We start from the raw sequence: 26,507 nt of genomic DNA on the forward strand, positions 1-26,507 counted from the left end.
ATTGAGATTTGAATTTGTAACTTTATAATTAACAAATTAATAGTTTAACTAACTTAGCTGGTTAATCTCATTAAATTGAGGGGCCAACAAGAAAAGATAGGAGAAAAAAGAACAAGAAAAATAAAAGCAAAATAATTCTTTAAAAAAACAGTAGATTAACGCGTCTGACTGGGCGCATTGGTTACCCTGCATGCAACCATGTGTAAGGCAGATTTGAACACGATGAGATTCACATCCACTTTTATGAAAAAAATCAACTCTTTGCAACAGAGTTTTTTATTTTTCTCTCCACTACCTCTATCTTTCACATTAGTCACATTTATATAAAAAAAAAAAAAAAAAAAANAAAAAAAAAAAAAAAAAAAACTGATCCAAAATCCACTAATGTGAATATCCTTATATGCATATGATTATGGTTTTAATTACAATTGGTATTGTAAGGCACCTATATTTAGTCTCATACAATATTTTTCAATATGATTTTAATAGTATTTTGTCTAAAAATCTAACACAACTTAGACACACATTTTTATATTGGACCTTAGCATGGGCTTGAAATTTTGTTGAATTCACATACTCTAACATCTTTACATGACTCAAATTTGATTAATACAAGTTTGATTCTCTTAGATAATGGGTATAAATGTTACTCCAGGGGCTAAATTATAATTTAAAAAAGTTATGGGGTTAAATATTTATTACCTCATTTATTCTGTTCTCCTACGAAGCGCAGTACTAACTGAAGTCTATCCAGAACTTCGTTATCTTCTTAGCCATTCTGTAAAATCCATTAGCTTAACTGTCACCCCTCGTTTTCCCAGTATTTACTCACATGCCATCATGTAGCGAATTCCTCAATGGCGTCATCGTAAATTCAATCAACTTCGGCCCCAATTTTAATGTATTCTCCCCTGAAACAGCAGAAATTAAACTAAGTCCCAAAAGACCGAGCGTTTCACTTCATCCTCCTCCACCTTCAAAGCTTCACCGTCGCCACTAATGGCGTCTTCTCCAGCGCTTCTCCACTCCAGCGCCTCCTCATTCCACTCCCGATTACCAGTGCATTCCGTGCCCTTGCCGGCCGGAAACCTCAAGTGTTGGCGTCGCAGCCTATGTGTGAAGGCTGCGACAGGGTCCTCAGGGATAGTTCTGGTGGAAAAAACGGAATCGGAAAAGACTAACCGGCTCAAGACTTCATACCTCGAAAAAATTGTTCCTTTGCTCAAAGAAGAATTCAATTACAAGAATATTCTCGAGGTTTTTATCTGTGTCTATTAAAACCGTAATTTTGTGTGTGTGTGTATCGAATGCTTGTAAAATGATTTGTTTGTGTATGATGTTTATATTGATTTGAGTAGGTTCCGAAGATTGAAAAGATAGTAGTGAACTGTGGAATCGGGGATGCTGCACAAAATTCCAAGGGTTTGGATGCTGCATTGAGTGATTTGGCTCAAATTACAGGGCAAAGGCCTGTGAAGACTAGGGCAAAGAAGGCTATTGCCACATTCAAGATAAGAGAAAATCAGCCTCTTGGAATTGCTGTCACTCTTAGAGGAAAGGTACACCATTTCTTCTTCATATGCGTTCTGAGTATCTTTCATTAATTACTAATTTTGTGAAATTGTTTTTCCCAGAGACTACTGAATATTACCAATTTATTAGTACTGTAATTGAAATGCTTAGCACATATAGTGTGATGAGGAATTAATGATTGGTGTTGTGTGCCAACTGCCAAGTCATTGTTGTTAGGTAAAATTGTCATCATGAGGACAGTGATGTGTTGCAAAAATTCAAACGGTGCAAAGAATAAAAACTAGATTTTTAGCCTCCCTAATTGGTGTGCTTCAGATAGTCAAAGACCTTTTAATGATTTTGGCATGTCATAGATTTACTTTCTGCAAATGGATAACTGCAGAACTATTAAGTTGAATGCATTTGTGTGGAGTATTTACACAAGGGAGTTGTTGCCAGGATAGTCAAGTAAACGCAGCCCGTGAGTTGAATGTTTGGCAGCATTGAATTTCCAGTAGCATTTTAATGCAAATGGTGTTGATTATTTGATTTCATGACTCTAGCAAGTCACTGTTACTGAATCTATTGCTATTCATACTTGGAGATCATCTTTGTTTGTTAATTGTTATGGCAGGTAATGTATGCATTTCTAGATCGCCTCATCAATCTGGGGCTTCCTAGGACAAGGGATTTTCAGGGTGTTAGCCCCAACAGTTTTGATGGCCACGGGAATTACAGCATTGGATTTCGTGACCAGAGTGTGTTCCCAGAGCTAACCTCTGATATACTTGGGAAGCCAAGAGGAATGGATGTTTGCATTACTACAACTGCCAAAACCGATAAAGAAGGGCAGCGATTGCTGGCTCTGATGGGAATGCCATTCAGGGAGGGTGGCGGTGGCCCAGTAACTGAGGTCCGAAAGAAGAAGCTCAAGTCTCACCACTTCGACTCAAAAGCAAAGCAAAAAGCAAGGAAATGAGTATTGTTCTTTTTCCCGAGGGATCAAGAAGTTGTAACGCGTTCTGTACTTCTGTTTGTTTGTTAATTAATCATTCAACATGAATGATGTGTAGTTAAACAATCAACTAGCACATTGCTGTAATATCTACATTTTTATTGTTCATTGCAGTGCTGATATCTAATGAAATTTTGCTGCAATTCTACATCTGGGTACAAGACTAATGCAATTTTACCAACTTTTGCCCCTCAAATTTCCCTCAGAAAATTATGCTTTTGTTAAAATCTCAGTTCATCAATCATTATGTATTTATGTTAGCTTATCAGAAGAAATAGCAATATGGTTTACAACCTTAAAGGACATGATTTACCCATATTTCTGCAGTATTGCAGAACCTAGTCAACACATATGCCCATAACAGTTCAAATTCCCCCTACAGACAACCAGACTTTGGTTTCTAAATTCAGACAAGAAACAAAAGCCAATCAAGAAAAATAGGTAATTGTTTTAGAAGCCTATTTCTTTTGTGACAAAACCACATATTTTAACACCAATAATTACATCATTGTGAAGTCAAAGTGCCCAAAATCAAAAGTAAACATTAGTTAAAGGTCAGCAACACTGGGTTGTCCTTATTCATTAGTATACCTATTCTACCACTGCAGCGGTATTTTCACTGTCCAAACATTACCACCCAAACAAAAAAAAATATTAGGAACAAAACCCTAACATAACCTAAATAGAGTTTCACGATTGCGATGCTTCCACTTATTCTAATACTTCCACTTGCGAGCAACATAAGTTGTGTTGTAGTATTTTAGCAGTATACACCGTACTCTGCAAATCGTTCAATGAGTTGGGTCTGGATTGAATTTTAGAGCTTCCAGCCAGATGAGCTCCTTAATGTTTTCTTCAGTGAAGGATGGCTGGTCAAAATCGAAATTGAAAGGCATAGGACAAACAGGTTCCTCATTGATATTATGAAGAGGCGCCAAGTAGGGATGGCAGAGTGCCCCGTCGACTGCCAAACAAAAGGGCACATCACATATTAAAAGATAGAGGCAGTAAAACACTAAAATATGCAGTCAGGAATAATGAACACAAAATCACTTATTCATTCTAAATTCTTTATCCCCATAGAGCCTGGATGACTGGATGGTTTAAAAGCCACCCATTGTTCCATGAACTCCAATATTATTCTTGTATACTTGAATATATATCCCAAATAAGGTTGTCCTCCATCTTGAGTTGTAGTTTTTTTTTAACATCTTTATTCGCTCGGAGATCAGAAATTATTAACTAGATTACCCTCCATCTAGTGATTTCAATATGAACATGGATATTCAAAAAAATTACCTGTAATACGCTTGCTAGGATCAAACACTAGCATTTTTTCAAGCAAATCAACAGCTCCAGGAGAGGAATTGGGAAATCTAGACGAGAATTGTTGCTTTGGATACTGTGGAAGCTGCCTAACATACCTTCGGGCATTTTCACTCCGAAGAAACCCAAGGCTGGCGTCATCAGGTGATCCTATGAGCTTTTGAACAATATAACACCAATTTGCTGGTCAGTATGAAAATTTGACCAAACACAAGCCTTTCTTAGGCATGCAAGTGAAAACAACTTACATGTAAGAACAAAATAGAAGAAATTTGGATTATGGAAAGAGAACAGGTAGACATGATGCCAAAAATCATACCTCTGTGATAAGTCTCAACTGATGAACATAATCCTTGCCAGGAAAGAGGGGTTGTCTTGTCATGATTTCACCAAGTATGCAACCTACTGACCAAATATCAATTGCTGCTGTGTATTCTGAACAGTTCAACAGCAATTCTGGTGCACGATACCAACGAGTTACAACATATTCAGTCATGAAATCTGTCTCGGATGTTGTCCTAGCAAGCCCAAAATCAGCTATCTTCAGGTCACAATTAGCATTGAGAAGCAAATTGCTAGGCTTTAGGTCTCGGTGCAATATATTGGCAGAATGAACATACTTGAGGCCACGTAATATTTGGTACAGGAAGTACTGAAAAAGCAGTAACAACTAAAGTTAGTGCCCACCACCACCCTATTGAGGGCTTAAAGAAATAAAGGAACCACACAAAATTAGAGATCTTGAAAGGATATGGGCACTCAATCCACTTGTATCTGTGAGACTGTGACACATTGTCTACGTGTATACACGGATCCACACACACAATCATACCCGACAATGATCATCAGTCAAAGGCTGGTTTGATTTGATAATCTGATGAAGATCAGTATCCATCAGTTCAGAAACAATGTAGACATCATTGAAGTTTTCTTTATTCAGGGGCCGTATTATGTCTTTAATGGACATTACCTGAAGAAGAGAAAAAAAATCAGCTTCATGATTTCATCAAGTATACAAATCAGGAAAAAAAAAATACATTTAAACAAGAAAAGGAAGAATGATAATCATGATCTCAATGAAAGGAATAAGTTACTGCAGATTACAGTAAAGAGGAAATCAGTGGTGATATTGCAATCTCCACAAAACTATAGCATTCTTGGTTATATATCGCCACATTTTTCAGTATCACATGGGGAACAGAAAATATAAAGCATACTAGAAAATGATATTTGTCACAGCTAAGGGCTCCTGGTTTCCTTGGATGAAATTGCAGTAATGAAATTTTCAAATCAGAAGCCCATCAAAGAATCCGTGAATGCAGAACTGCCATAAAGAAACACACCATAGAACAGTTAACTCTCAAGCTTCTGGATATTTATAACTGCAAACTTACATTATCATGATCCATGTGACGAAGAAGCTTTATCTCTCGTAGTGTCCTTTTGGCATCTATTCTATTATCAAAGGCATTGCCAATCTTCTTGATGGCAACTTCCTCACCTGTCTCTGAGTTCATAGCGGCACTGAAGCAAACAAGAAGTTAATGTTTTTCCTTCACATTGAAAATGAAACAGAAGAAAAGAAGCTAACTAAAAAGAATTCACTTGAGCCAATTGCATTGCATTCGTCAGAGCGCACAGGAACACATGAGCCAACACATAAACAAAAACTACCTAACTCTATTTCCCAGAAGCTTCACTAATGTTTATAAATGTGGAGACATAATGCCAACTGGTCAGCATTCATTCCATTCTAAAAATATTCAAAACCACTTCTAAATATATGATTGAGAATGGAAAGGGAAAGGAGAGGAATGAAGTTAGACAATGAAAACCTTCTTAATGGTGCAATGCACAAAGTTCAGAGATGTAACTGCTCATACATAGCTGAATTCATTTTTATTAACATTTTGGGAAAATGTTTTCCTTTTAGTAATTAGACAATATATTATCCCAAACTCAGAGGAATAAAAATTGTAACCATACAAATAACAGTTGCCAGAACCTGAGAATAAAACTCAAAGTTTAAAAGCAGACATGAATATCTACTTATCTCCTTGTCTATAATACTTCTTTTGGTAATTAATCTTACACCATACTTCTGAAATTGATACCTTCTAGGTGTATATTTTTAAACACAAAACAACTGATCTAAACCTTAACAGAACTATATGTCTATATCTAATGATTCATTCCTCATTTACATATGTCCAACAACAGTATAATCTAAGCTACCAGCAAATGATGAAATGAAGCAGTAAAATTCACCCTAAAAATAAAAAATAAAAAATCATTTTCATTGAATCCATTCATAACACAGAAAGTAACAATGAAAATCAAATCAAATCAAGCAAAAGTAACAAAAAGGACTAGAAACTGAAGTGATTTAGCATCTTCTTCTTACCAAACGATGCCGTAAGCGCCACGGCCCACTGGCCTAATAGGGGGGACATACTTTCTAGGAACTTCAAAAAGGTGCCCATATACATTGTACTGCACATAGCGCCCGCCATGAATCGGTATTCCCCTGATGTTGCTATGACCATGGCCGCCATGATCAGCCGCACCAGAGCTCGACTCCATTTAACCAACAAAAAGAAAAGTTTGAAAAAGGCCGTCTGGAAAGCAACAAAACCTACGAAAAACCCAGCTCAAGAAACACAATCGTGGGCGAGTTTGGGATCCTTGTATCGGTTAATAGTCTCACAAGAAGAGGCAAAAGAAGAAGAGCCTTTTGACATTTCGCCCTTGCCCCCCGTTTTTCCCAGACTTTTCTTTGGTTTTATTCTGAATTTCTGGATCTTTTTCGCTACTGTGTAAACTTTTGAACTGGAAAACGGAGTGGGGCTTGAGATTACCCGTGAACACAATTGGCTTTTCCTCTTTTCCAAAGCATGGGGTGTGAATGGTGAATCTTTCACCATACAAGTGGGCAATTGTCTGATTACATATTAGCTTTTCTTCATTTCGTGACACATACCTATATTGGTTAAACTAACCAATTAAATCTTGTATGTGGACTGGTGAATGGTGATGCTTTCTTCCGTGGTCTGTGGATTAGGATTTAGGAGGTTTGGAAAAATATAATGGCACAGACGACTTAGTAGATTTTGGTCTGGAAGTCAACTATTTTTCTAAGTAGGGGTTGAACCCTTTGAATACACAAGAATGACAATACTTTTCTATTTCTACTACCTATAGTCTATGCTAACTTCTATTGACTATATAAGGAATGGTTTAGAAATTTTCAACTAAACGTATGTAACAAAGTAAATAATGATAGTTCTATAATCAGATTGGTTGGCGTGAGTGGTCATGTACTCTTGTCCCTTAAGAGCATCCTTATCAGTGGAGATATTTCGCGGTAATTGAGGAGTTTTTGTAAGCGTGATTAGGAAAGAGAAAATGAGATGGAAGGGAAAAAAATAAACAATTAGAATTTTTTTAAATAAACGAAGTTACTGTCAACACGCCTGACGTGCCCAGCGGGCGCGTGCTGGGCACATTTGTGCGTTTCACGCACATTTGTGCGGTTAAAATTGATAAAAGGTGGGCCCCATTTTCCGAATAAACCCAAGGATGTGCAAAAGCTCCCCACTTCATCTCTCTCTTCCCTTCTCTCTTGACACCTAATATGCTTCTCTGACATAAACCACCTATTATGCATCAATGTGGATGTTGTAAGAATAGTTCGAGTTTGAACCCTCTGGTCAGCACTTTGCCCCCTCAGGACACCTCATGGTGACCAAACATTTGATACAATAGAAATAAATATAGTTTTACCATTGAAATATTTAAATATTAGTAAAGATTTGTCCATATATGGAGAAGTTTTTTAATGTCTATTTTTGCCTCCATATGACCATATACAATTGAAAAGTCTTGTCCACCCAAATTTACATGAAGTTTTTATGTCCATTTTGCCTCCATCTGACCATATACAATTGAAAAGTCTTGTCCCCGCTCAAATTTACATGGAGAAGTTTTTAATGTCAATTTGCCTCCATATCATAGAGAAGTATCTAATGTCCATTTTTGCCTCCATATGACCATATGGAGAAGTTTCAATGTCACGTTTGCCTCCATACAACTATTTATAATTGAAAGCCTTGTCCACCCAAGCTTACATGGAGAATTTTTAATGCCCATTTCGTTTCATACCATATACAAATTGAGTTCAATATCTTTTACACCTCGTTTAGTTCATAAAAAAGAATTAAAAAGAAATTGAATTTAAAGTTCACAGAAAACAAAGTACTTATTTAGTTGAAAAAAATATTTTATATAATTAATACAAAGATTCAAATACTGCTACATGACAAAAATATGCGAGAATAATATTAAATTCATGTTACAATTTTTCACCAAAAAGTAAAGAATAAATTTTCCTCAATTTTGAAGAATTTATTTTCTATTGAATAAACAAAATAAAATATATTTTTCCCCAAATTTGAAGAAAAAGTTTCCTGGAAAAATATTTCCCTGCAAAACAGGCCATTAGTTCATGTTTGAAAGGATATAATAAATTATGCACAAACATTTAAGCAAGCAAAATATACTTATATACATCATTACAATAGTAATAGTGTACAAAACATGTAAATATTATGACATTATCAGACCACAAATGACTACTAATATTACAATTGCTGACACATACTGTACTACTATGCGGTACTATATATTCAACTATATATTCAACACAGTAACGGGAAACCCCACATTTTAACCCCTTTGCACACAGATGAACATAGTCAACATACATATTACCAAAGAGTCACCTCACAGTTGGCTGTTCTGCATTGTTCTCTTGTGATGGGCTGGCATTGTTGCTCCCAACTCTTAGGTTACAAAGCAAAGCATCACGTCCAGTAAGAACAATTTGGAAGAATCCATCCACTTCCTTTGCCAAACCATCGAGTCCTTTGGAAAGTCGATCTGCCATCTTTGCCAAACCTGAAGTCCCGTGTTGCAGTACATCAGCTCCGATAGGGTTTACTCCATCCTGTATGATGGGATGCAGTTTCTCCACACTTGCATGAATGGCTTCAAGGTCCTTCAATGCTGTTGCTGCTCCACTAGAATATATGTTCCTCATTTCCCTGTTAATGAAACCCTGCAGATCAACATAAGCATCTGCCCACAGGCAAGTCTCGAGGACCTCCAGCTCCTTCAAGTTGCCCACAGACCCTGAGAAAGCAACAGCAAACACACTGCAAATGAAAATGGTTACCATCCGGACTCCATACAAAGCTTGCATCAAAACCTTCCCTTTTGCAGAATTTTTTATCTTAGGTAAGTTCAAACTTTCAGTGAGGGTGTTCAATTTCTCAAAGCATCGCTCCAATCTTGGATTTTGAGAATTCATATGCTGCCTCCATCCATTCAATGATGAGCATGCTTGCATAATTTGTTTTTCTTCACCCTCCAGGTAATGCACAGCACAGCTAAGAAAAAGATTTGCTTGATTGATCCTTGTGATCTCAGAGCTGATAGAAGTACAAATATCCAATAACCTCACACTGTTGTCCAAGTACACATCAATCCACTTCTCATCCCAATCAGATACAGGAAATTCAAGTGCAGTTATAAGTTCTTTAGTTTCTATATGGATTTCAGAAAGTGAAACAATTGCTTGCTGCATCCATAATAAGCTTATGACATCTTCCCCCCCTCCAGGAATGAGACTTTTAAGCTTACTTGCCAATGACTCCTCAAAAGACTTCAACAAAGAAAGAAGTCTTGGAGACAGGTGTGAGCCCTTAGGTAATATCATTCTGAGGGGATTTCCAAACGAGAAAAATGGTCGGTGCGGCTCCTGTGGACGACTCATCTCATACAAATAATATACAGAAACTGCATGGAAAATTGAAAGACAGCATTGAGAAAGGTGTTGAGTTACTTAGCTTAGCTCAAATGAAAGTTTAAACTATAGGCAGGGTAGAAAATTATATTATGCTATGTTATCATCCTCGAGCGGCTCCCTCCTTGTGGAAGGGAGTAAGACTTGAACCCAGGATCTCTTCCTGCTCGAGTCTGAGACCATGCTGAGTTTGCTCTGTCTCAGAGCAAAGCTTAAATTGTTAGAACATATATCATACCGTTTTGATATGTAATAGATCTAACTAACTTTGCTTCGATATGTCTGAGAAGGTTGAAATATTCCAATTTCCACATATTAACTTCTCAGAAATTTCATTATTACAAACATGACAAGCTTAAACATAAATTAAAAGCTAAATCATCGCCATCTACCCAAATAAACTTACAATAACCATCAAATTTCAATATTATAGTAACAAACTTTCCAGATCTGAAAATTTCAATAGCTATAAACTTAACTTTGAAATAATCAAACAAACATCAGGAAACTAAACATCAATTAACCGAGGAAATAATAAAAAAAAAACGACATCGAAACACTCACCAAACGTTTTGCTATTCAAATCTGAAGCCGATCCAGACGGTCAAATCCAACGATTCAAACTAAGCTAAATCAATATGCCAAATTCAAACCCTGAGTTATACACAAGCATACATACACAAAAACAGTAGCTATATTACACGCGAAGATGAAGAGACCATACCTGAGGGAATAATATGCTGATACAGAGAGACGAAGTCGGTAGAATATTAGCCGCAGACGGCGCTTGCGATAAGGGTTTCGCACAAGTATTGACAAATGACAATATAGGGTTTCGTATCCTTAGATGATAAAATGACCGTTGAAATGGTGCTTTTTGCGTGACGAGATATATGAGTGGGTGTAAAGAGCTCATTCCAACGGTGTTGATTGTTTGTGTTTAGAGTATGGTGAGGATGCGTGTATACGATTATAATTTGGGGCGGTTCTTCTTTCAGGATAGAAATATAAGCCCAATTATGAATATAATTAGGCCCAACTCGAAGTCTCAAAACATAAACAGAGGTAAACCGTTGTTTGCAAAAAAAAAAAAAAAAAAAAGGTAAACCGCAAGTTATATTGTGGACCGCATCATCAAAATAAAGTCGTTTTTTGATTAATAAAAACAGATTGATGAAACAGTATCTATTTCGCGTAACTGCAGTTCCCTTTCAACACAACTGCAATATTATAATTCATGCAGATAATCTCATAGAAGGCCAACTATTATTGTAATTACTAGACTTACAAGTAATACATATTCTTTATTATTGTGAAATACATTTAAAAAAATAGTGAGTGAATGGCAAATATAAGTATATAACAATTCTTTATAATTCAATTTTTCAGAACCTTAGTGAGTGAATGGCAAAGGCAAATATAAGTATATAACAATCCTAAGTATATAACAATCATTTATAATTCAGTTTTCAAAACATCGGTTGTGGTTGAGTAGAAGGGATTCATTCATACAGTTTGATCCTTAGCTTTAGACAATTCAGCGAGGGGAAAAGTAACCGTTAAACAGATTAACTTATTAACAGGTTGTATTAATGTATTATGCCACTATGCCATAATTTATTTGGTAATAATCCAACCATCCCAATTCAAATTCGGAGTATAATTAAGTTAGAACTCTAAAGCGCTCATCACCACTCACTCATTCTCTAAAAACTGATTTAGAAGACAAGTCACTGAATGTGATTCAATTGACCTATATACATCAAAATACTTGTATGCTATACTCAAAATAAGGCAAAATCTAAACTTTTTTTTGTTTGTTTTTATTGGGGTGCTTGATAGGATTCAAGTACGGAGTATAATTAAAGCTATCACATGGATGCAGACACACCCACAAGAAACCTCTCTGTACTTCCATAAATGCTCTAGTCACCCCTGCCGTCATCTTCAATAAAACCTCTCTGTTTATACGCAACTCTCACGACTAAGTTATGACGATCTCTTTTCTCAAAAAAAAAAAAGTTATGACGATCTCCGAAATTTTACACACACAAAAACCGAACCTTTATACGGGTCAAATACTTTGACGATCTATAAATTGAAGTTATAATGATCTTCAACACGTCACTCACAGGTAAACCAAATGCTTACAAATCAAATATGCTGAGATATGTCTAAAAGGATTGATCGAGCGATGAAACATAAATATCGTAGAAATTACAAATTTAATTTTTATCAATATTTTTCAGTATTTAATTTTTATCAATATTTTTTCAGTAGATCCCGATCTAGGGCACATGAATTTGAACTCAAAATCTTCTTGGGTGATTTTGATACCATATTAAAGAAGTATTTGCCACTAAAACAGATCTAGATCCCAAATAAAATTAATATTTGAGGGGGTTAGGCAGACCTAACCACTTATTCAGTATTGTACTAAAGAGTAAACGTTTGTAGTTTTTTTTATTCCTGACAAATGTAATACGTTCTGATTGGAGTTTTACTCCCTGAAAGCCCACTTATTGTTTTTCCCTAATCCTTGAAAGATTCTTTTAGCACTAGAATAAAGTGCAGAAAAGAACAGAGAAACAAACCAAAAGAAATGGTGAATGTAACAACAGAATTAAGGCCAATATGATGTCCAATTCCAGATATTCAGTAGAGTAATGGTCGAAAAGCAGAGAATAATGATGCTTGGCTAATGCATCTAAACAGCCAGCTCATAATTCAGTGCAAGTGTCCTTATCATGCTGCATAGACATGAAACCTACAGGCAATGAAAGCGATGTACCTAAACAATGACCCCAGTTCTAACCAAAACATGAATCCTGCCTAGTTAGGACAAGGATAACTGAAGGACATAAAATGATTTTCTTGAAAAAGAAGTTCCAATTATATTCAGCTATTAGCTGGCCAAGTTGAGCAAGTTCTAAAAAAATAGCTGGTTAGTGGGCCTTTGATGCGTACCTGCTGTGACTTGTGAGAGTCTGATCACGGCACTCCGTTGTACTACTGGTGGCTGTGCGATTGCGACAGCCAACTGAATAACGGGAAAAACACATCAACAGGAACAAGGGTTATAAGCGAGGGGAAATCAAGCCAAATCCAATGAATCACTGTTATAAGAATAACAAATTATGGAGTAATATTATGAGATGTACAACTGCAATTAATGCTGTGAACAAACAAGGCATAAATATAGCCAAAAATAGTAAAACCGGGGGGCGTGATCAACTACAGTGCTATCAGGTGGGTGGAGGACAAAAAAACTTCAATAGGCATAAATAAATTGCAAAACGCTTTGGATCGTGCATGATATTATCCCTTGTAATGTTATCTCCATCTAGTTGGTGGGTTATGGCTCCTACTACTGTCGCCTTCACTGGTATCAGAAGCCCCATCACCATACTGTTTTTTGCCTATATTTGGACCAGCGTTACCGTCTTCCTTGTGATCACGGTGTGAACTGGTGGACGATTCTCTTCCAATCCTCCGTTCCTACAAATGAAGGAATATCACAGATCAGTCACCAACCAGCATGATTGTGATACTACTCCTAAGAACCTTTTTAACAGACTACATTAATAAGTTTTAAAAAAAAAAAAAAAATTCCTAGCAAAGGATTAGTGTCCATACATCACGAAATAATACATCATCTGCCTCGAGCATATGGATAATATGTCCCATTTTGGGTCTCTTCTGAGCATCAGGGTCGACACAGCGAAGAGCAACCAAAAGAGCACGCTTCAGTGCTTTTGAAGAAGGCACTTCAGGTAGCTTAGGATCTATCACTTCCTCTGATTTTCTATTTCCAACCATAGTCTTCAACCAGTCCACCAAGTGAACCTGTTATTATCACGATATTTCAGTTTGAGAAATGAAAGGTGCACTTTGTGCACTGATGGTAAAAAAAAAGTGTTGTGTTTTTCTATGTACTTCGTTCAAACAAACCTCTCCTTGTGGCCGGCCATAATCAACAGGGGTTCTCCCAGTAATTATCTCCATGATAAGTATTCCAAAGCTATAAATATCACTTTTTTCATTCAGCATACCAGTGCAAGCATATTCTGGGGCAACATATCTGATGGAAGAAGGGAAGTATTAAGCTAAAGTCGGAATTCACATAGAAAGCCTGAATTGACAATTAAGAAATGCAAATTTACTTCAAGATAAAATTAACTAACCCAAATGTTCCCATCACACGAGTTGTCACATAACTACTCTCTGCATTCAAAAGCTTAGCAAGCCCAAAGTCGGACAACTTCGCATGCCATTGCCGATCAAGGAGTATGTTACTGGATTTCACATCCCTATGCACTACTTTTGGTTCAAGACCCTCATGTAGATAGGCCAAACTGCAAAAATAAGAAAATGAAAATAAACTACCATGAAAGAATCTATAATGCAAAAACCCACATATTCATAGACATGATAAATAAACAGGTTTAAATCATCTTACCCTTTTGCACATCCCAATATTATATTCATACGGATATCCCACGTCAAAGGACTGACTTCCCCTACATCTCCATGAAGCCACTGGTCCAAATTCCCATTGTTTACATACTCATACACAAGCATCCTACACATCATATTGTTCTAAGAGAATTACTAACTTTTGTTTCAAAAAGAAAGGAAAACAAAATAGTAGTATGAATACCTGTAAGCTCCTTCAACACAGTAGCCAAGAAGCCTTACAAGATTTTTGTGTCTTACACGCCCAATAGCTTCCACCTCTACCTTAAATTCTCTCTCAGCTTGACCTCTGGTAATATAACAGCCCCAAAGATATTAGCAAATTGATTATCAAAAGAACTAATCCTTTTATCCAGTTCACAGCACCCCTTACTTGACAGGTAAATTTTAAATGCAAAAATTCAGCACTAACACTTTAAAGCACAAAATCAGTTGAAAATTGCATTAATAAAAAATGGATTGTAAAAAAATCAAAAAATATAATTAGCACCCCAAAAAAAACCCAGAAAAGAGGCAGATGGACATTTGACAACACCATTAAGAAAATAAACCTCAGCCAATTTTAATTTTCAGCTCAAAAGCTAAAAACAAGCTAAAAAATGAAGTTTAAGTGAACTCTGATGAAAAATACCTGTTATTCAATAGATTTTTCACAGCAACTCTGGTACCATCACCCAAGGCACCCCGATAAACAATCCCATAGCCACCTTCACCAATGACATTCTCATCAGACAATCCATCGGTAGCAGCCTCAAGCTCTCTGAGAGTATACCACCTTCCCCACCCCAGATGGGACACTTCCGGCAATGATCCACTGCCTCCAATGGATCCTGTTTCTGCTCCACTTGTTGCTCTACTCTCCCCACTCGATGCCCCTGGTCCCTTGTCTGAGAACACAATTCTGTGCTCTACCTTCCCCATGTCAATCTGAATTTCTGGCACTGCCTGAAATAACATTAGAAAACCCCCCAAAAAAATCCCACAATGAATATCAGTAACCAGCAATTGAAATACTCAGCAAAAATGGCATTTTTAACAACAAGACAAAATAAACCCATCCAAAGAAATAGGCTCCTACAAAAATCACACTTTTTAACATAAGAACTAGTTTTTGCTAACGAGAGTGAACAATTTTCCTTGACAAATAAGTAGCATCTACTCCATCTAGTTCAAAATCACAACTCTAATAAAAACGAGATTTTACAGCATAAAAGAATCACAACATTCACTATTAGCAGTACTCAGCTCAAGAAGCCACATCAGTAAATAAACAGTACCATGTATATACTCCGTATATATTTACACACACGGCATACATATGTGTCTAAATTCTATTTCAATAACCAAATTGGATCAATAAACGAATTAAGATTATGAGAGAACCATGCCTGAGCGACGGGGCGGTGATCCGGAGCAGCGTCATGGTGGACGATCTCCTGGATTTCCTTGGAAACGACTGGGGTGAGCTCTGCGGCGGCAGGGTGTGAGTAGAGAAGCTTGGCCTTGGATGTGCGGCGGCGCGAGGCCGTGATGCAGAGAGAGATGAGGAATAGAATGAGAACTATAACGGCTCCAACAAAGATCCCAATCACCACCCATAGCTTCAGTCCAAAAATCGAAGTCGGCTTCGAAAGCTCACTGTTCACAAACGCCGCATCGTACACCGACATCTTCACCTAAAACACACACACTCTGCGAATGCATGTGTATTCACTCAAATTCAGTGTCTACTACTATTCACTGTACACATATCCGTCCTCGAAGATTCATCCTCCCTGCGTATCCACACAATTAATTAATTACCGGTAACCGACGGATCGATTTACGGTATCAAATGAGGAATATTCCGGCGGATTCTAGTCGGAAATGAGGCGTATTCCGGCGAGTTCAAAGCCGTGAGATTTCACCGGCGAGATTTGTTCCGATTACACTTTCCAGTTGCGTTCTGACAAGAGGAGACGGTGGTGGACACTGTCAGAGATAAGAGAGAGAGAGCGAGAGCGAGAGAGAGAGAGAGAGAGCGCCGAGAAGAGAATCTCTTTTTCTTCTTCCTGTGTCTTCTGTCCCCTTGTAATAAAATAACTTCTCATCAGTTTCCGCTTTCCCACAAAACTAATTAAAATATACTGTAATAAATACTGCTATCTTGTTTTTAAACTTTTTTAAAAATCATAAATATAATTTTGTAAACCAAGTTGTTGCACACAAATCTGTCATATCAATTATATTATATTTATGGCAAATAAAATTATTAAAAACTTTTTTTCATGGGTTAATATCAATAATTGCATGTCACTTTCTTATTAAATAATTAAAATATAATTTTAATACGGAGTATTAGTTTATATTTAGAAAAAAAAAATAGCATTCCTTTTATTGATTAACACAAATTTTTAGAAATTATTTTATCCTCTATTAGCAAATAGCAATGTTATACGGAGTAACAAATTATTTTCAAACCCATACACTACCAATTGAACATTTTGATACAACTCATATTTAAACCTTTTTTTTTTTCAAAGTTTTAACTTATAATCAAATAATAGTTTGAGAACATTTTTTTTTTGTCATTTGTTATTGGAGTGTATGGACTATCTAGGTGAGACTGGTAGAAGAGTTTACAAGATAACGAAGGTCGTGATCATCCACTATCAACAGGATTGTGTCATGCGATTAATAGAGTTGTAATTGTGTGTTAACAAGATTTAATGTTATTATTGCCTAATTGGAAGGATTGTGTTGCATGTTGGTTCTTGTGATATCTAGAGCAATGGTGATTAGAGATGTGACTTGTCGTTTACATCCAGTCTCCATGATTAATTTATTTGCCTTTTTGAGACTGAAAAAGTGACTTTATTTGGTTAACCATTAATATTTTCATCTTAGACTTGCCCTATAACCGTATAATTCATTGTTATTAGTAATTGTTATTAAATTAAACTAATTACTAAGGTTGTGTTTGGAAGAGCAATTTATCACTTTTAAATGTTTTTGCAATACTCATTTAACAATGTTACATTTAAAACAATTCGTTGTTCTATTCATCACAATCTTTGATTGAGATAAGAAAATTTTAAAATATTAATTCTCACTTGTACTCCGTATCTTTTTATATTGAATACAATTACACATAATGTGTTTAGTTGTACAAATATTAATATATTATGAGAACAAGTATTAATCGTATGAGAAATTAAAAATAATGAATTTAGATTATGCTGATGTAAAATCCTAAAAACTAAGAATGATGAGGTGTGGACCCAGCTGGATAGGTGTGCGTTCACGGAGAGTGAATTGAGTGCCCATGTGATAGCCTTTCACATTAATTAGCATACTGCCTAACTTAATCCTTAATTAAATTTCCTAATTAATGCTTTACAAATTAATTATTTCCACCGGCGTTGAACCTAGGTGACAGTTTTTGTTACTGTACATCAAATTGGTTGTACCAGTTACATCACAAGCAGAATTCACCCAAAACATATCATTTAGTAGTTATATGCTTTTTACGTAAATCAAAATATAGGTATAAGTCCAAATGTCCAATTGAGCATCAACATCTCCATTAAATACAAATAAGAAATTTGACTTAGGCAAAGAAGTATTTGTATCAAAATCAAATTCTAAGCAAAATGTTTCTCTAATCTTACGTTTCACCAAAACTTAAATCATCATCTTTTTTAAGTGACGAAGAAATTATCTAAGATATGCATTGAATAAATCTTGTTCTTATGTAATAAGCCATAAACTACTCATGAGAAGCAAAATGCTTGACAAAGACATTATGCACTAGCTTGACAATAGATTATTATTTGTCATTGAACTATCTCAAATCCCTTTGTATCTCTTTCTCACTTGTTAATGCCAGAAATATCAGAGTGGCATATACAAAACGTATGCATACACTTGAAATGGCGCTGTCAGTTCACTAAAGTAAAGCAGGTTGGCATTTGATTACTTTAAACAAATAAATGGGTTTTTCTTAAACAAGAAATAATGTTGAAATCCAGGGCAAGTGGACAATGATAGCAAATGGCCTTTGGGTAACAAGTAGCCATCTTGAAAGATTTACCTTGACAACAATACTATCTTTTTATGGCACTGGTCCAAATTCATAAATGGTTAGTAAATTATTTAATCATAGAGCATGCTTTATGATTAAGTGGACAATAGATTACTACGCATAGGCTTTATGGGGGTACTAAGATGAGACAGAATGCACTAATTCACTTTTAGACAACTATAGAATAGAATTTACTTACAAAGTTACAAAATTTTATCATGGATGGATACATGTCCCTTATGATTGGATGCACTATAGAAATCACTTTCTTCCTTATTAAGTAAATATGCAAATTGGGCCATCCTTGAAGGGAGAGGGGTGGGGCTATGCTTCATCTGGATACAATATAAAAGCTTGCATAATGGTTGTTTGGCCAAATTAGAACTCTTATAGAATAGAATAAGAAGCTTTTTTTTTCTAACAAATACACCAATCCTGCAGAGCTGCCAGTTTAGCTTAGAATTTGAATCCGACTCATTACAAACGGTTGTGGTTACACTTTGCAGGAATAAGTTTAGCCAGCCTGTGAAGAGGCAAGTTTTTACCTGAACTGCACCGCGATGACAAAATGGAAACAGTTACTGCTTAAACATACAGATGAGTAATGTAACACGGGTATGACTTTGTTAATACTTGAATATTTTACCATGGGGAAGAAACTTGGACCTAGTGTTTTTAGTGATTGTAGTGTTCCAACCCAAGTATTCAAGTGAACTCTGGGAACATGAGGTTGCTCAACTCATCAGTCTGTCTTTTTATCGGGTTCATCAATTGCAGCCAATCTTTCAACTAGGGGAGGATGAGAATAATGGTAAGCAGAATACCAAGGATCTGTGTTCATCGCGGACAAATTCTCCTCCTGGAAAAGATGCCAAGGAACTGAAGAAGTCAGCAAATGTGCGGAAATTTTTGCATGCTGTGTAGATGTACAAGATGCGTGTAACAATATCCATTCATGTTTTTCAGTTTGAACAAGAGATTATAAATGATCTATATAATATTATAATGCAAAGATGATTGAAAAATATTAAGACAAAAGCCAGCCTTGTGTTGGTACCAGGCACACATAGAGAGTAAACAGGGTTAAAAACTGAGATAAATTTGGGAATTAAGGTAACATCACCTGTAGTTTTACAAGTCCGGAACGAAGAGGCAATCCATATCCAAGCTTCTTAGCAAAGGCATCAGCCTAAGAAAGGAAATCAATCTTTAAGTCAAGGGAGCAAGGAAAAATGCCTATGACATGGTTTAGTTAACAGAACATCACCTGAAATTCAAAAGCTCGGCTAACAAGATTAAGACCAAAACTCACTAGGTGCTGGAGAGGAATTACAGTGTGCTGCAACAAACAAGATAAGAGAATAATGCATTGCATTCTAAAATACACATCCTTAAATTTCTAACAATTAATAAAATCATATAAAACCTGGTTTTCATGTCACATTTAAGATGGTGCATATGGCCAATACAGTGAAACTATGATTATGCATTGGACTTGGAAATGTCAACTAATAATTGTAAACTACTCAATTGAGAAACTAGAGGCTAACATTAATGATGTTTCCATCCTAGAGGGAAATTATGCACATACTAATTACACTGACCATACCATGAGGTTAAGATCCACCATTTCATAGAAAGCATGTGTGCATAAGAAAAACATATTATGCATGAAATAAGAAAGCTATAGAGCTGGATTCTTTGCATCCCAACCAGCCATCTATTCTTAATTTCTTTCTCATTTCATTGAACATGCAAAACACACAGATGAGTTAACACTGTTACACTTCTGGATAAAGATAATGCTTAGTCGTTAAGGGAAAAGGCCAAGAACCACCACACAGACAGCTCAAGACTTTCAATGTCAGCACATTTGAGGCATCTAGTAAGAACTAAATAGTTAATTATTACCTGAAAAATGATAAGCCCAATAAGAACAGGTTGAGTTTCAAAGCCAAAACTCTGAAACAGATCCTTGGAATTCCTAACAAGTGTGTATCCTCCAAACTGTAAGAATGTGAGGATCTGCATGGTTTTAAAAGAATATGTCACAACAAACAGAAAAACTTCCGAACATAAAGGACAGAACTAGGGTGGGTTATTATGAGCTATGCTGGCTAGTGAGCTAGAAAAGCTCAGGGTCTGTTTACTAACAGAAAACTATTTTCTGTTTTCTGTTTTTCAATTTTTCAGTTTTCATTCTCTGATTTTCATTTTCTGTTTTCTGTTTAGAAAACTTGTTTACTAACACTTATTTTTTCAAATTAACGTTATAAAATTAACAATAAGTTTAATTTCGAGTTATTTTTAGACCTTATATTTAAAATATTTTAAGATATATTTGGTTTAAATAGAATAAATATATATTTTACTTTGAAGTCCAATATATGTAAAAAAAAAAATTACATTTGATATCCGGACCAAATTTATATATGTATATAACATAAATAAAAATATATTTGAACCAATAACCTATTAAGTTCACAAAAAATTTAGTTTAGATAATATTAATATTTTTTGAGCTAATATTTAAAATATGTTTGGATATATTCATTTGAATAACATGTATGTAATATATAATTTTTATTTTGAATTCTAATATAGTAATATATGTGTGAAATTTTGATATATGATATCTGGACCAAAACCAATAATCAATTGAGTTCAATCAAAATATAAAGCGTGGTATAGATTTCAATTTTTAATTTAGATAATGTGAATGATGTATAATTTTAAGCATAATCAAATAAGTTATGTTTAAATAAATAATGTAAATAGAAAAAATAGAAGATAATGATAAGTAAAAGAAGATGATAATAAATGTAATCATAGTAATAAATAAATATGTAAGTATATAATGGTGAGAATGTGGTTATAATGACATATAGTCTAATAGATAATAGTTGATGCTGTTTTCTATTTAGAAAACAGTTTTTTATAGTGTTTCAGTTTTCTAGAAAACTGAAAAATTATTTCCTGTTTTCAAAATAGAAAATTGTGCTAGTAAACATGTTTTCTGTTTTCTGTTCTCAAGTTTTCAAAATTTCCAGAAAATTAGAGAAAATTTGCAGTTAGTAAACGCACCCTCAAATTCATCAAGGTTGGTTTGTCTGTGTCAACCAAGCTTCAGCTTCTCAAATTGTTTCTTGAGCAAATATTTTTTAAAAATAATATTTTAAAAAAACATATATGGACTAATAAATAGGGTAGAAATCCTCAGGTACAACTTCGGCACCAAATCCTAGACCTTAATATGTACCTCAATCACAAATATAACAGGGTAACAACAAATTATGCAAGGACATAATCATACATTTGATGGGCTATATATGAGCATGAATTCAATACTTATACATTATTCAGCACCCATTTAGAGACAAAATGAAAGGATTTCTAGAAGGAAAGGTTGCATTAATTGATTAACATACCTGGACAGCAATGAAGGAGTAGGTTGTGTGATTTAGTTTCCAGTGGCCTAATTCGTGTGCAAGAACAGCAACAACTTCCTCGTCATTCTTGCACTAAAAAGAATCAAGAATAAAAAGAAGGAAATTAAGGACATGCAAATATAAAAGGTACTCTGAGCCCACAAAATATATAAAACATGCCAACAGGGTAAAAAAGAAAATAGTGTTATGCATCCAAAAGAGTACTGACACTGCATTGGGATAATATCACTGCTAAAGTGCTAATACAAAGTATACAACCATACAGTGTTCTTGAAACAGTTTGTAAACTTAGCATAAACTCAACACATAAGTGGTTAGGGACCTCACTAGAAAATAGCATGATATCTACTTTTTGTATCAATGCAGTTTCTAGAGCAATGGCAGCTACTTTGCAAGAAATGCATTAATTCGATATAATGATACAAGATAAAGGGTCCCCCTAATGGAAAGGAAAATAGCAAAGCCAAATACTACAAGATAGTAACAGTCATATAAAATATAACATTTTCCCAAGTAAGTTAAATACAAAGATTAAAGATACTGAAAATTCATATCTTTAGCAGTTCAAAACAATGAATTAAAAATTAAGGAAATAAGGAATATCTATAGCTTGTGTATGGTAACAGCCCCACCTGCTGAATCAAAGTATCATAAAGGACAATGCGCTTGTTCTTGAAGAATCCATACATGTATGCCTAGAAAAATAAAAATCATAGACATAAGATGAGCATTAGGTAGAGAGGATGGGGGGAATATCAGAAACAGAATTAGGATATAGATTAGTTGCAACCAAATGGAAATTCATATCTCTAGGTTTCAATCTGTTTCTTGTCTTATTTCATAATGGTTTCACATAGTAATTTCTTTCTTATTAACAAGTTTAGACCATATTCATGTCAAAACTCAAAACAATTCAATAAGTTACAATAAACCAAGCAGTTGGGTCCTCACATTGCTATGGCTTGACCTTGTAGATCCATCAACAACAAACAACTTCTTTAAGGGGAATTTGAGTGAGGAAGCAAGATTCTCAATTTTTGCTCTAAGCTCACCTTCAGGAAGCTACAAAAAGAAAATCTAAGCATCATTCTCCATGTTCTTAAAAATCAAGCTAAAAGTATAGTTAAAAAGGAAAGGACAATAAAAAAGAATGGTACTTACTGGGGTGAACTTGTTGAAAAGCGGGGCAATCAGAATAGGGTATAGTGTCATCATAACAAGAGACAAGACAAACATGAAACCCCATAGATATATAGCCAAGTAAGGACCTCCTTTCTGCATCCAAAATTATATCCTTCTTTAAAGGGCAGAAAAAGGGAGAAGAAGAAAACATAAAAACAGCATTTCCAGTATTTGTTATCCAGATGCAAAAAAATAAATAATTGAAATAATAATAGTAGAGATGCAAAAACTGTGTGTGTGTATAGCAAGCAGTAAACTCCAACTGATACTGTTTGAGAACAAAATCAGTGCAAATCTCAGACAAAGTAACCAGTGCTAATACAGCATTGTTAAAATTTTTAAAATAAATAAATAAATGAATACTGTGATGCAAGTTATGGCATAACAAAATACCTGAACTATCAGAATGATTGCAGCCACAATAGGAGGACCAATCACAACAGCTACGATAATACTTTTGATCATATCCCTGAAGAATAGCCATATTGTTTGCTGTATCACAACAACCCACGAGAGTTACAGCCAAGATTAATGAAGTAAAAAATAGAAAAGCGTCTGTTTCTGAGTCCAAGTATAATATTATGAAGTGAAGAAAAAAAAAATAAGAATATAATATCTATCATGAAAAGGAGCCTAAAACCTTACCTTGTTGAAACCGTGGCGGGCCTCAATCACAAACGTTGAGTACAAAGAAAATGGCAAGTCAGTAATCTGCAGAACAATTTTAAAACAAATTATAATATCAGACAGTGTAACATATATGCATAAAAACAAAGCTTGCAATGTATACAAACTTGTGCCAGGCAAGTATGGTTTTAAACAACTATAAATCAAACACTCACTGTCAACAAACGTAACTGCCAAGCATTTCTGGCATGTTTTCAGCTAGTGTTATTCTAGACCCCAAACTAAAAGGATAATGTAATGTTTACCCCCAAAAAATACTTATCATCGTGGCAAATACTCCCAATAAAAAGACGGGCATCACAATCTTTATACATCAATAAAATGTGAAAAGGAATAGATAAAAACAAGCTACTAATATAAGCAGAAAAATAAGAAATTGGGCAGGCTCTCAGGTTATAACATGCAGAAAATGTGCTAGGTTTTTACACAACCAAACAAATTGTGACTCATCCAAGAACAACTTTTTTGTGTTTTAACCAAAATGAGAAATGGTAACATAAAATCATTATATATTAGATTATTAGAAATTAGAAATGGTAAAGTAGATAACTTTCCCTCAAAGAAAATCTCATAAGATGAATAGTTTTTAGTCATTATAAAAGAGGGAGCAGAAATAGCAACAAATATAAACGCACCTGCGACCAAAACATAACACCTGCTAAAAATGCAAGTGTGTGTAATATCTCATTTTCTGTGTTAAGACCAAGGAACACCAAAAAATCTCCTGATTTCTGCAATCAAAACAAAAAATAACAAATAAAACACAAGGTTCTTTAGCAGCAGAGAATGCCTCAAGATAGTTAACCACTTACCTTCCAGAACCAGGGTAAGATCCCAAAATACAAAATTGCAGAGTCCATAAGTATGGTGACGAACTCATGCACAAAGTGAAAATCACTGGGAAAATATTTAAAACCAACAACATTAGAGAACAATCAAAGTGTGAATAAAATTGGATGAGTTGAACTGTAGCCCACAAAGAATAGAGAATTTGAAGCAAATGAACCTTTTATCAATACTATAAGCTCGAGACTTCTCAAACTTTTCTTGGCTGATTACTCCTACCAAAGGTTTTGGAAGTGTTGGCAACTTAAGAGCAGCATGTTGCCTTATATCAAGGTAAGTCTCAAAAATATACATCAATATCATGAAACCTGAAAGGTTTAGAAAATTGGAATAAAAATCAAATAACCACCAAAGTGCCAAGGCAACATCCCTAAAACTAGACATGCAAACTTCAGCTCTATCTGTTATTTTTTAAACTGTAAGTCAGCAAGCTTGTGAAATGCACAAAGAAAATATGACCAAACACATACGCAAAAGATGAAATTTAAACAATCAAAATTCAAAATGCAAATCATTCCACGATCAGTAAGTAACTTAAGATATTAACATACGATAAACATCAAATGACGATTACAAATACATCAGAAATCAGATAACAGCCGAAATATCTCTATCGAACAAGCAAATAAGCAATATTCGTACGCATACAAATGCGAACAATATCTAAAATACATACACACGCAAAAATAAAGCGAATGTAAGAGCGTACCAACAACAGCTTCCATATAAGGAAACGCCATGGCAGAATTTCCGAGCTGCAGATAGAGAGAAACAGAGAGAGAGCGAAGGTCTATGACTGAGATTCTGAGACGAATTTTTCGGAATAGGGAGAAGGGCTTTCTCCAACCTGGGTCAGTTCAATCCGGTTGAAGAGGGTCGGCTAAACCCCGAGATATTTTCGAAGGAACCCGAATAAACATGTTTATTTTACTTTATTCCTTTAATCTACACTAATTGCTAAAAACGGCGCTTACTTTTGATTATCTCACTTAGACCCCTGATATTATTCACACTTTCAATTAATTGCTATATATTTCAGTATATTTTATTTATGCCAATTTTACGAGTAATTCACTAATTTGCATCCTCATACAAAGTCACAAAGTACTACACTAGTACACTGTCATAATATAATTACCTAATCATAACTATTATCCAATCTCATGAATCACGTCAATGTCTAATTGCCTTCAAGTTTTTAGGATGTTTTAATGGTCTTGATGGACCAAATTGCCATTGAACTAGGGTTATACTATCGAGCTTAGGTGGGATAATTTCATGTCCTATGCCAACTTTATCATTAGTTATTACTAACTAAATATTTGTGTGTGTATAATAATTTTTTTTATAGAAATCAATATCAAATTTGTTGAAAAATGCTTTGTTGATTTGACAAAATTTGAAATTTTAAGTGTAGTCATTTAAAAACGTTTGTTAGTGTGCTATTTTGGTAATTTAATATACAAAGTAGTTTAGAATGATTATTGTAATAAATTACGCAATATTTATATCATTGACCGTAAATCATACATGATATGACGGTTATTATCAATTTGTAAGTTATTACAAAATGAGAAATAAGATGAATATCACCATCATACAATTGAACCAATGATGTATTTATAGTAAAAAATCAAACTTTGTCATGATGACAAGTTATAAGTGAGACAGGTGATCAGTTTTGGTTGACAAAAACAACTAGTTGGTTAAGTAACACAGCAATATTGTTAGACAACTATGTGGTGACCTAGTTCAGTAGCACAAAAGTGGAGCCAATGAGGTAGTTATAACGAAAACTGTCAATTTATGTCATGATAACAAGTTGTAAGTTAGGTTAATGTAATGAGCTTTTGGTTGGTGAAAACAACTAATTGGTCAAGTAACACACCAATATTGTTAAACAACTATGTGTTGCCCTAGTTCAGTGGATCGGGATGGAAAAGTGTGAGTTGGGCGCTAGTATGGATCTCACAAAGCAAATTGAGTTGCCTAATAAATTTCTCTACTAGGCCAAATTTAGTTGATCACTCATTCAATCGAAATGATGATTTCTTTGATTTGATTTACTAAATTTATTATTTAGGTTAT

At 34.9% G+C, this 26,507-nt stretch overlaps 5 protein-coding genes across 7 annotated transcripts; 1 reads left to right on the top strand and 4 right to left on the bottom strand.

The window, feature by feature from the left end:
* Positions 1-921: 921 nt before the first annotated feature.
* LOC116015359 (50S ribosomal protein L5, chloroplastic) lies at positions 922-2,679 on the top strand. Its single transcript, XM_031255398.1, has 3 exons — positions 922-1,257; positions 1,359-1,559; positions 2,147-2,679. Exons 1-3 carry the CDS (start codon positions 1,000-1,002, stop codon positions 2,489-2,491), a joined length of 804 nt encoding a protein of 267 aa, XP_031111258.1. The 5' UTR covers positions 922-999; the 3' UTR covers positions 2,492-2,679.
* Positions 2,680-2,955: 276 nt separating this feature from the next.
* LOC116015358 (mitogen-activated protein kinase homolog MMK2-like) lies at positions 2,956-6,939 on the bottom strand. The gene is made up of 6 exons (XM_031255397.1): positions 6,258-6,939; positions 5,248-5,377; positions 4,686-4,823; positions 4,173-4,505; positions 3,827-4,010; positions 2,956-3,491 (listed from the first exon to the last, which is right to left on the bottom strand). The coding sequence occupies exons 1-6, from the start codon at positions 6,434-6,436 to the stop codon at positions 3,319-3,321; spliced, it is 1,137 nt and encodes a 378-aa protein (XP_031111257.1). The 5' UTR covers positions 6,437-6,939; the 3' UTR covers positions 2,956-3,318.
* A 1,453-nt stretch (positions 6,940-8,392) lies between these two features.
* Positions 8,393-10,592, bottom strand: LOC116016958 (protein BPS1, chloroplastic-like). 2 transcript variants are annotated; one of them, XM_031257438.1, is made up of 3 exons: positions 10,441-10,592; positions 10,281-10,344; positions 8,393-9,709 (listed from the first exon to the last, which is right to left on the bottom strand). In XM_031257438.1, the coding sequence occupies exon 3, from the start codon at positions 9,684-9,686 to the stop codon at positions 8,631-8,633; it is 1,056 nt and encodes a 351-aa protein (XP_031113298.1). In that variant the 5' UTR covers positions 9,687-9,709; positions 10,281-10,344; positions 10,441-10,592; the 3' UTR covers positions 8,393-8,630. The 2 variants fall into 2 exon arrangements, with proteins under 2 accessions (XP_031113298.1, XP_031113299.1); XM_031257439.1 differs by having other exon boundaries at positions 10,281-10,339; positions 10,441-10,573.
* A 2,218-nt stretch (positions 10,593-12,810) lies between these two features.
* On the bottom strand, positions 12,811-16,292 carry LOC116017151 (probable serine/threonine-protein kinase At1g01540). Its single transcript, XM_031257681.1, has 8 exons — positions 15,581-16,292; positions 14,824-15,137; positions 14,377-14,481; positions 14,176-14,298; positions 13,901-14,071; positions 13,668-13,797; positions 13,353-13,562; positions 12,811-13,214 (listed from the first exon to the last, which is right to left on the bottom strand). The coding sequence occupies exons 1-8, from the start codon at positions 15,860-15,862 to the stop codon at positions 13,050-13,052; spliced, it is 1,500 nt and encodes a 499-aa protein (XP_031113541.1). The 5' UTR covers positions 15,863-16,292; the 3' UTR covers positions 12,811-13,049.
* A 2,328-nt stretch (positions 16,293-18,620) lies between these two features.
* Positions 18,621-25,319, bottom strand: LOC116017704 (CAAX prenyl protease 1 homolog). 2 transcript variants are annotated; one of them, XR_004097949.1, is made up of 15 exons: positions 25,129-25,319; positions 24,580-24,727; positions 24,386-24,470; positions 24,209-24,304; positions 23,532-23,597; positions 23,280-23,378; positions 22,866-22,979; positions 22,656-22,766; positions 22,337-22,399; positions 21,684-21,776; positions 20,167-20,280; positions 19,523-19,594; positions 19,379-19,444; positions 18,902-19,114; positions 18,621-18,805 (listed from the first exon to the last, which is right to left on the bottom strand). XR_004097949.1 is itself a non-coding variant. In XM_031258329.1 (14 exons), the coding sequence occupies exons 1-14, from the start codon at positions 25,157-25,159 to the stop codon at positions 18,998-19,000; spliced, it is 1,275 nt and encodes a 424-aa protein (XP_031114189.1). In that variant the 5' UTR covers positions 25,160-25,319; the 3' UTR covers positions 18,621-18,997. The 2 variants fall into 2 exon arrangements, 1 of the variants encoding a protein (XP_031114189.1); XM_031258329.1 differs by having other exon boundaries at positions 18,621-19,114.
* Between the last annotated feature and the right edge of the window lie 1,188 nt (positions 25,320-26,507).

Source organism: Ipomoea triloba, chromosome 4 (genome assembly GCF_003576645.1).
Source record: "Ipomoea triloba cultivar NCNSP0323 chromosome 4, ASM357664v1".
In the NCBI taxonomy this organism is placed as follows: domain Eukaryota; kingdom Viridiplantae; phylum Streptophyta; class Magnoliopsida; order Solanales; family Convolvulaceae; genus Ipomoea; species Ipomoea triloba.